An 11,326-nucleotide genomic window follows, 5' to 3' on the forward strand; every position below is an offset into this window, starting at 1 on the left:
GTAATCGGCATTGAGCAGTGACGGGCATTCAAATCCGCAAAATGACAAGGGGACCCACATTTGTGCACAGCCAGTTTTTTACATTTGATTTAATTTCATACAACTAAATACTGCGCCTCTAAAGGCCTTTGTTCTAAAAACCCCGCAGTACTCGGTACCCAGTGTTCCTAGGAAAGGAAAGACATACCACTGTTCTCTTTACTGTTGAAGGGAGAGTCAATTATTATGCAGGCTGAGAGGGGTTCACAAACTTTTTCATATGACTAAGTTTTTTTTATATTGTGCTTTAGAATATATTTAAATTATGAAATATGCTTAAAAACCTCGCCTTCTATTTCAGTTAGGATAACTTCAACATATATACAAGCAGAGATTTTTGAAATTTAGGAAGTTGTAACTTGTTCTCAAATTTTGATCACCTCTTTAGTTCTTTACCTGTTTTGCACTTGTCCTGTGTGTTATGTATGTGTTTCACTGCAGTCCTGGGGAACGTGATTTCATGCCACTGTATTCTGCAATATAGTGTATTAAAGGTATGACAATAAAAGCACTTGACTTAATATGCAATTGCCAGTTAACCTAATCTGCACGATTTTGGGATGTGAGGGGAAAAACTGGAGTTTCTGCTGGAAATGCCCTCCCTTCACATACACAGGAGGATTATGTGGGCTTTTAGATCTCTCCGTACATATTTGTGAGGCAGAAACTCTAACCACTGTTTCACCTAACACTACTGGACAACAATTTTTTATTTTCAGATGCTTTGCTTCCTGAATAATATTTGGTGATCATGATAAACACCTTCAAGCTGAACACATATATAAATTCAAGTTGGATTTGGAAAAACTTGAAAGCGACTTTTATTGAATTTAACTTAAGTGATGCTAACACATTCCATTAGTTCGGTTGTGCTAAAAATGTGCTGATTTTCAACTTGTACTTTAGTGTCCCAGTGATTTTTCGGCCAGCATTGGTAGACTTCACTGGCCCTGATCCCACTTTTCCATCATAACGTCCTGGTGAAACCTTTCACCGTCTTCATCACTGACTGTACCAGGATCAGCAAGAAGGAAGTCCAAGTGTGAATGCAGAAAATTTATTTTTTAGCAGCATGCTTAAAATCATATAGTTGTGGTGCTCTAGAATTGCAAATAAATTTTAAAAAATTTTAAAAATAGCCTTAAATGTCTTCCATGCAGTTTTTTCTCCAGCCACACTACCAAATCTTACAGCCTCTTGCCATTGATGTCATGTCTGATTTCCTTTTTTTCTTTTCTTAATCTTGGTATCAGTTATTTGTGGAAACATCTGCCTTAAATCTGTTTTCTTCCCTCTTCATCACTCTTCCTCCACTCCTCCCAAGCAGCTTTGTCGTCTTCCTCCTCGACACGATTTCTATGAATTGAAGAGTGAAATATGTGTCTGGGGGTTGACATGCTGTTCTGTCCTGGAGTGGCCAGATGTTTTATATTGTAATGAGACTCTTTAGTTCGGCTGTCTCAGTCATAGTACTTGACCTACAGTGGCACTTTTTTAGACTGACAGTTATTTCGGTTTTACTTTTATTGTATATGCATATACACTCACGGGCCAGCTTGTTCATATCGGGTTGGACTCCGTTTTGCCTTCAGAAGTGCTGTAATTATTCATGGCGTAGGTTCAACAAGGTGCTAGTAACATTCCTTGTGGATTCTGGTCCATATTAACATGCTAGCATCATGCAGTTGCTGCAGATTTGTTGGCTGCACATCTATGATGCGAATTTCCCGTGCCACCGCAGGTGCTCTATTGGATTGAGATCTGGTGACTGTGGAGGCCATTTTAGTACACTGAACTTCTTATCATGTTCAGCAAACTAGTATGGGATGATTTGAGCTTTGTGACTTGGCGCATTATCCTGCTGGAAGGAGCCATCAGAAGATGGGCACACTGCAGCCATAAAGTGGTGGACATGGTCAGCAACAATACTCGGGTAGGCAATGGCATTTAAAGGCTGTTCAATTGGCACTAAGGCATAAAGTGTGCCAAAAAATATTCTTCATGCCATTACACCACCACAACCAGCCTGAGCCATTGGTACAAGCCAGGATGCATCCCTGCTTTCATGTTGTTCACTCCACACTCTGATCCTACCATCCAAATGTCACAGTAGGAATCAAGACTCATCAGGCCAGGCAATGTTTTTCCAGTCCTTTGTTGTCTAAATACGGGTGTGCCCGTGTGAATTATAGCCACAGTTGCCTGTTTTCAGTTGATGGGCATGGCACCTGGTGTGGTTTGCTGCTGCTGTAGCCCACCTGCTTCAGGGTTCAATGTGTTATGCATTCAGAGCTGCCCTTCTCCATGCCTCGGTTGTAACAAGTGCTTATTTGTGTTACTGTTGCCTTTCTATCAGCTCAAACCAGTCTGGCCATTCTCCTTGGACCTCTGGCATCAACAAGGCATTTTCACTCACTGGATATTTTCCCTTTTTCAGACTATTCTCTATAAACCATGTATGTGAAAACCCCAGTAGTTCAGCAGTTTCTGAAATACTCGGACCAACCCGTCTGCCACCAACAATCATGCCACGTTCAACGTTCAATCATCTGTCCTTCCCCATTCCCAGTTTTAACTTCAGCAAGTCATCTTGGCAATGTCTACATGCTGCCATGCAATTGGCTGATTCGATATTTGTGTTAACATGCAGTTTAAGAGGTGTACCTAAGAAATTGGCCAGTGAATGTATAGGGGGATCACAAAGATTGCAATGAAATGGTACGTAATCGGAAAACTTGAAGACACCCACAAGTGTTCAGGAAGCAAAATCTGCATTGTCCAGTGAAATTGGCAAGGACAAAATATCCATCCATTATCCTAACTACAGGGTCACGGGTAGGGGTCTGCTGGAGCCAATCCCAGTCAACACAGGGCAGGGCACACACACACACACCAAGCACACACGGGACAATTTAGTATCACAAGTGCACCTAACCTGCATGTCTTTGGACTGCGGGAGGAAACCCACGCAGACACGGGGAGAACATGCAAACTCCACGCAGGGAGGACCCGGGAAGCGAACCTGGGTCTCCTAACTGCGAGGCAGCAGTGCTACCTCTTTTTCTCTTTTTTTTAAATGATCTAACCATAGATTGACTATTTTTCACATGTACTGTAAAAACACTCAAGTGGCCGAAAAATTATATTGCGTCTCGTTTCTACTGTGAGAAAAATTCCAGTGGAAGCTTCTTACTTTTCACAGAGTTTAGTGTAACCTACATTGTGCGTCATACTGACAAAACAAATTCATAACGGCCATCTGTCTTCACCTTTATAGATGATGACTTATTGAAGGCTTTTAGTTCTAATGGCATTCATGCTGTGAAATATGTAGGGGCCTTCAATAGTTTAATGTGTTTATTAATGAGGCCAATTCATTAGTTTAGAAGTTAATAGCCTGCCAAGGTGGACAACAGGACCAGTGTTTAAATAGATGGAGTTTTGTATTTCTTTTATCGAAATGTGTTGAAATGTGTGACCTATGCCACATATGGACAGGACCACATCAGGAGAGTCATTAAAAATTCATTATAGAATAATAAAGGTTTCTCTTTGAGAAGTCTGAAAATTGAAAGCACCCCTTATGAGAAGGATTTAGGAGTCGCAGTGGACTCTAAGCTATCGACTTCCCGACAGTGTCCAGAAGCCTTTAAGAAGGCTAACAGAATGTCAGGTTGTATAGCGCCTTGATGTGTGGAGTACAAGTCACAGGAGGTTCTGCTCAAGCTTTATAACACACTGGTGAGGCCTCATCTGGAGTCCTGGGTGCAGTTTGGGTCTCCAGGCTACAAAATGGACATAGCAGCACCGGATAAAGTCCAGAAACGAGCAACTAGGCTGATTCAGGGCTACAGGGATGAATTAGAAAGACAGATTAACCTTCTTAGTGTTACGACCTGAGCATTACTTGAGCTGTGAAAACTGTGACAATAGCGTTAGTGGAATAAAAGGATTTTTTAAGGATAAGATTGGGCAACACCTGGCAAGGGCAGGAGTTATTAGGAACAGTCAGCTGGGTTCAGAAGAGGGAGGTGGTGTTTTACTAACATGCTGGAATTCTATGAGGAGGCAACAAAACGATACGATCAAAGTGGGAGCTTATGATATTATTTATCTGGAGTTTCAGAAAGCATTTGGTAAGGTGCCACATGAGAGGTTGGGCATCAGATTAAAAGAAGTGGCAGTTCAGGGTGATGTTTTTAGATGGGTGCAGAATTGGCTCAGACACTGGCAGCAGAGGGTGATGGTGCAAGGAACCTCATCAGAACTGGCCGATGTGAAGAGTGGTGTCCAGCAGGGGTTACTGCTATTTTTAATATATATATATATATATAAATGATTTAGACAGGAATATAAGTAACAAGCTGGTTAAGTTTGCAGATTATACTAAAATAGGTGGATTATCAGATAATTTGGAATCCGTTATATCATCACAAATGGACTTGGACAGCAGACAGGCTTGGGCAGATTTGTGGCAAATGAAATTTAATGTCAGTAAATGTAAAGAATTACACATAGGAAGTGAAAATGTGAGGTTTGAATACACAATGGGCTGTCGGAAAATCGAGAGTCCACCTTATGAGAAGGATTTAGGAGTCATAGTGGACTCTAAGCTATGAACTGCCCACCAGTGTTCAGAAGCCATTAAGAAGGCTAACAGAATGTCCGGTTATATAGCGCCTTGATGTGTGTAGTACAAGTCACAGGAGGTTCTTCTCAAGCTTTATAACACACTGGTGAGGCCTCATCTGGAGTACTGGGTGCAGTTTTGCTCTCCAGGCTACAAAAAGGACATAACAGCACAAGAAAAGGTCCAGAGAAGAGCGACTAGGATGATTCAGGGCTACAGGGGATGAGTTATGAGAGAACAATAAAAGAGCTGAGCCTTTACAGTTTAAGAAAAGGAGATGAAGAGGAGACCTGAGTGAAGTGTTTAAAATTATGAAGTGAATTATTACAGTGGATCGAGACATTTTAAAATGAGTTCATCAAGAACACGGGGACACAGTTGGAAACTTGTGAAGGGTAAATTTCGCACAAACATTAGGAAGTTTTTCTTTACACAAAGAACGATAGACACTTGGAATAAGCGACCAAGTAGTGTGGTAGACAGTAAGACGTTCAAAACTCGACTTGATGGTTTCTTGGAAGAAATAAGTGGATAGGATTGGCGAGCTTTGTTGGGCTGATTGGCCTGTGCTCGTCTAGAGTGTTCTAATGTTAGTCCTGAGTGTCACTCGGGCAACTTTAGAGATGCGTCTTGCGAAAGCATTAGAAAAGTAGAATCACTCGGGCTGTAAAAGTGCTGCCATTCTTTGGAGAAATGTTTGAGTTCAGGTTTTCACTAATTGTGAAATATCTGCACTTGACCTACAATGAAGACATTGAGAATACTCATCCAACACCCAAAATGAAGAAAATTTGTGAAATATACCAGGCCATTGTAGTCAAATTCTGGACCATTTACATTCCAGACAGAGGTGTTGGCATCGCTGAAAGTCTCATGGCTTATAAGGGCAGACTGCCATGGATACAGTACATCACGTCAAGAAGAGCAATATTTGGCATAAAGCTTTACGAGTTTTGTGAATTATTTGGAATTTGGTTCTGAACACAGGGAAAAGGACAATGTTTGATCTGAAAACCAATCCGTATGGCGTAGCTGCGTCATCAGTGCTGACTTTGATGTATTCTCTGTAGGAATGAGGTTACTGTGTTACCACGGACTATTTTTATGCTTGGCCAGAGCTTTTTTACATCTTGCTGCAAAGAAAGACTGAGGCATATGGAAAAGTACATCCCAACCGTCGTGACATCCCTGAAGACTTTGACAGAGCTAAATTACAGAGAGATGCGCCTGTAGCTTGGCAAAAGGGAAAAGTGCTTGTGCTGAGATGGAAAGACGAAGGTTTTTGTCATCTTAGCAATCTACATAATGCAGCTACAGTCATTGTACAGGCAAAAGGCCATAAGCTGGTCACGAAGCCTTGTGCTGTGGTCGACTACAATAGCACAATGGTTTTAGCATAGATTGTGCGGATCAAGAATTGACTTTCTATCCCGTTTAGTAGAGGCAACAAAAGAAATACTACAAAACGATACATCGTCATCTGGTGGAACAGCGCATTTGGAATTCATTGGTCTTATACAAACAAAAAGCTGGCAAAACTGAATCTCGTGAACTTTACATGCCACCTTGTGGAAGAAATCACTGGTGCACATCCACCGTCCACACTGCTACTGCTAGAGAGACGTGGTCGACCCAGCACATCACGGATCAATCTAGATAGTTTTATTGATTATACAGTAGACCGTCGCGGTTCAGAGTTCATGGCCTCAGTCATTCGCAGATTTTTCCTTAGAACCTAACTGTTAGCGGAAACCACAAATCTCCTCTGCAATTTTTATGTTTTTTTTTTTTTTTTTGTGTGGAAATACTGTACTGTAGAGAGAACCACGATTTGGGTTGGTGAAAGTAACCAATAGAATTTGAAACTGCAACTCCCAGCAGTCCCTGCAGTGGCTCTGATAGATATATACAGTAGTTTATTAATTGGTCTTCTGCTGAGGGTGCTGGGGCTGTTGAGGTCAAAGGATGACAGCGTGGCTTTTAAAAAGGGGGCCGGTGACCAAAAGCAAAAAAAAAAAAAAATTTTTTATAAATTGTTTCAAGTTCCTGTCTCTCTGTCTGCCTTCTGTTGAGTTACCTATACTTATTCGGTTTGTCCTGGATCATTTCGTGCATCTGGATTGTCTACCTGTCTACATGAGGACTGTAAGTGGATTCATGACCATCCTGCAAAGACAGGAGTGCTCCTGAGTCGGTCCACCCGTCTTCACCATTTCAGGAACTACTGGTAGGACTGTCTGTACATTCCCATTCAACGTGCGATCTCTGGACTATCTATTTTCATCATTACATTTCATCCGTTGCCGTTTTTCATGAATGTTTTTCATGATTTACTGTGTGTGTTTTGTTTGTGCTTTGTTGTATTTAATGTGTAATCGCTGGAAGGGGAACAGGGGTGGTATCGTTGTTTTCATTACATTCTTTATTTGCTGTTTGATTACCCGTTTGCTTTGTCTCTGTTTGTGAGTGTGTGCATCGGGTCAAGGCTGCAATCTCCACCATAAAAATAAATAATTGCCGTCTTCTCGATTGCGGCTTGTTGTGCAATGGTATGCTTACTTAAAAGCCTGAACCGTACCTGCCCATTTTGGCTGGTTGCTTTATTTCTTTCTCCTCCCCCAGACATTCTCTACTACTGTTGGGGGCTTTGCTCCTCATGATGTTTGTCTATTGTTTAATCGTTAACTGACTGCATGCTGAGCACCTTTTACTTCTGAAAGAGACATGTTTGTTTGAAGTGTTTGAATAAATTTCTTGTCCCTACAATCTCCTGTTTTTGTGTGCAATTCTGTGACCCAAGCTGCATTAAAACTAGCCTGCCAGCATCCGCGCTTACCTCTGTGTGCTTGTGTGCAGCCAGTTTAAGCGCAGTTGGCTCAGTGATTTACACCCATGGCGTCAGTTGCACTTTGTACATATTGTTCCAGTAGTTTTTTTAAATAGTTTTTACAGTTCATTAGCAGTGTGTAAAATGTGTTGCAGTAATTGTGATGCTCTTTGCATGAGAAAAAAAGTGTTCCATTAAAATTTCACATGTTGTTTGTGAATTGTGACGTTTACTTAAAGTGCAGCAAAAAAGTATTTGGTATCCAGGGTTGCATTAACCCCCAAGTATGTGGCAGTTTAACGGTTAAAGCCCCAAGATGGCGCTGAAATGAGCTGCACCGTCTAAGGCTTCTGGCAATGAAAACACGCTTGCATGAATTCCAGTACATATGGCGGTAACATCGGTATTTTACATTCTAGCACTGTTGGAGACATAGCAGTACAGTGTACAGGTTTACCTTTTCATTCTTTGTTTTTAGGTAATGTATTAAGATGAGTTTGAAATTAAAGTGTTTTGGGGGCATATTTAGGGTTTAAACTATGAAAATAGGCATTTTTTTTAACCACATCCAAAATTTGCGGTGTTTCACAATTCGCGGCTGCTCCAGGAACGTAACCCCTGCAAATTTTGGAGGTGTACTGTATACCTCCAACAAAAGAAAAAAAAAATACAGAATCCAACTCGTACCTGTGCTGTGTGCTGTTCAAAATCTGATAAATCAGGAAAGAAAATCCGAAAAGAAACACGCGCTTATTGTCCCGACTGTGATTGCGGATTGTGTCTTTCACCGTGCGTTAACATTTTTTAAGACTGTTTTGGCATCAGTAGTAGTATTACTGTTGTTTTTGCTATTATTGTTTTATTTGAATCATTATTTACTTTTCAGATTAAATACAAATGTAATTTTTCATACCAAAATAATGCAACACTTTTTTCGGAATAAAATGCAATGCTAAAGTTTAAAAAAGGTGAACCTTTTCAGTTTAACTAAAAGAAGATTAAGAGGAGACCTGACTGAAGTGTTTAAAAATATGAAGTGAATTAGTCCAGTGGATCAAGACGGTGACTTTAAAATGAGTTCATCAAGAACACGGGGACACAGTTGGAAACTTAAGGATAAATTTCACACTAGCTTTAGTGAAAAGACGAGCAAAATGACCCCTTTTATTGGCTAACTAAAAAGATTACAATATGTAACCTTTTTAGGCAACTCGGGCCCCTTCTTCAGGCGAGATGTAAACTATTTGATTTCATCTTGCCTGAATAGGTGCCTGAGTTGCCTCAAATGCTTCCATATTGTAATCTTTTTAGTTAGCCAATAAAAGGGGTCATTTTTGCTTGACTTTTCACTACATTCATAATGGCTAACACGGTACAATGCCCTAGTACTACACATAAGCTTTAAGAAGTTCTCCATCACACTGACACAAGGAATAAGTGACCAAGTAGTGTGGTGGACAGAAGGACTTTGAGGAACTGAGCCAGAAGGTGAAGCTCTCCGTTTACCAGTCCGTATACTGTACATCCCTACCCTCTCCTACGGTCATAAGATTTCGGTAATGACCTCAAACATGAGATCATGGGTACACACGGCCAAAATGGGCTTTCTCCACAGGGTGGTGGGGCTCTCCTTATCGAGATAGGAGACCGACATCCAGGAAAGGCATGGAGTCGAGCCAATGACCCTCTGTGTCGAGAGGAACCAACAGATGTGGTTAGGGCATCAATGCGTTTGCTGGACTGGATGTTATTTTAGAAGAATTAATTGGATTGGACCGGTGAGCTTTGTTGGGCTGAATGACCTGTTGTCATCCAAATTGTTCTAAGGTTAAGTGTAAAGAGTAAAATGATCATTTTGGAAACCAGTTTGCAACATATTTGTGTCCAACTGTTACACTAAATCTTTAATCTATGGCTCCATTTTGTTTGGTTACAGGTGTGAATGTTACGATTACCTGTTTGACATCGCAGTAAAGATGAAGAAACACGGTTTGGATCCATCTCTGCCCCCAGCCGAAGAGAAAGGAATTGTCTGACATTTCTTAATAAGAGATCATTTCACCTTGGACATTGGAAACGTTGAAGCTTAAATCAGGTGGTTTTATGAAAACAAAAGTATTTTCGTGTCTAAAAGAAAGTGGAAGTAGCATCATGTCAGAATATAATTTCTCCACAATTTTTTTTTTTTTTAATACCACAAGCATCCAGGATGAGGTTTTCTTCAGTCCACCCATTCATTCAGTGGCTGTCCTCCAGCACAAGCACTGTGAAGACTTGTGCAATTGTACTTGACGTCAACGGGCGCGCGTCTTAAACGTGGGATGCAGATTTTTCTTTTAAGACGGATGTAACTTGTAGATCCACTTTTTTCAAGTTATGGTACCATGCAGGGCTCTGATGTGGCCCAGACGCCAGGTCTTCAGTCTCAATCATTTTTGATTTTGTAGAAATACTCTATGCTATTTAATGGGTTTGGTCTTTTATGGAAGAATCCCATTTGGAATTATTGTCAGGATTTTTTGACTCATTTTGCATTTTTACTTGTGATTAAGTCTTTTCTGTAGCACTAAACAAAGCCATTTTAATTAATAATGGGGAAAAAAATTGTATAATAAAAACAGAATTGTACATCGAAGGGTCAAAAATCAGATAAATGTGATGGAATCATCGTTAATGGTGGGTTGTCCACCAATCCATTTTTTGCCTAATGGCCAACCCTCCTGCATCAAGAAGACTTTGACCGCTTTTATCTGTAAGTGAAATCCAAATCTGCATACTCTGCAAAACGTAGTAACTGAAGTACCAGTGCTGGTGTTCTTTCCGCAAGTGAAAAGGGCAGATCTCTGTAGAAATTGGTTTTGGATTGTACCCTGACATGTCTATGATAAAAGGAGGACAAGTGTGTAGGACTTCAGATGTGCCTGTGGACTCTGTGGATGACCTGTTGGGTTTCATCTTGTAGTGCCTGATTCTCGCTGACTGGTTAGTTTGGGCGCGGCTTCTGTTTAATGTCACACCTTCTCCGTATATCGGTGGCTGCTGGTATACTTTTAAGGCTTTTTTTTTTTTTTTCCATTTTAGTTTTCCAAATATTTCTGGCACTAGGATTATTTATGCTGTAAATGTACACACATATAGACATTCTCAATGTTAATGAAATCTAATTCATGCTTGTTTGAGGTCGGTCTACACTTGCAGCCCTGGGTGCAAGACGGAAAATTGCAGGTGCCAATCCGTCGCCAGACGTGCTCACTCAGACGGTGCCAATGTAGAGTACTAGTTATTCCCAAGGGGGTCCACGATGGGCAGTGTACAGACAGCCAGACTCTGGATTTAGCATTATGAACGTGACTTGTCATCCTTTATATATTCTACGGTATATATTTAAGTGTAGCATTCTGCGCAATAACTGCTAGTAAAGATTATGTTCTTTCTTTGTAACATTTTATTGCAGAATGACCTTTAGACCAGTGGTCATATTTTAAAAATTGTGGCGTCTTGGTTTGAGGTATACTCTATATGCTGTCTATGTGTATTGGGACAATTTGATTTCTGAAGTCTACATCTACAAGTGGCGTCATTTGCACAAGGACTGCCATACCCATTTAGCATTGCTACCAGTGTGTGCATCATTCATGAAATGGCCTACGTAATTTTTATAAATAGACAAGTATTAACAGTGCTTTTTAACATTTATTGTAAAATGATATATTGCAAATACTGATTATGAAAATGGCATTATTAACTTAATAGCTTAAAGAAGACAAATATGAGAATAACCATCTGCTTTGCGTACTCACAACTATAAAGCTGCTTTTGCCCACCTCTCA

General features: G+C 40.5%; 1 protein-coding gene across 3 annotated transcripts in view; it reads left to right on the top strand.

Annotated features, from left to right (window-relative positions):
- Positions 1-10,135, top strand: part of LOC120523072 (APAF1 interacting protein) — a 51,868-nt gene extending 41,733 nt beyond the window's left edge. For all 3 annotated transcript variants that reach the window (XM_039744053.1, XM_039744035.1, XM_039744044.1), the window contains exon 8: positions 9,433-10,135. In XM_039744053.1, the coding sequence (XP_039599987.1) occupies positions 9,433-9,532 (100 nt within the window). In that variant the 3' untranslated portion in view covers positions 9,533-10,135. The remainder of the gene's footprint in view (positions 1-9,432) is intronic.
- Positions 10,136-11,326: the final 1,191 nt, after the last annotated feature.

This window comes from Polypterus senegalus, chromosome 1, assembly GCF_016835505.1.
Source record: "Polypterus senegalus isolate Bchr_013 chromosome 1, ASM1683550v1, whole genome shotgun sequence".
Taxonomy (NCBI): Eukaryota; Metazoa; Chordata; class Cladistia; order Polypteriformes; family Polypteridae; genus Polypterus; species Polypterus senegalus.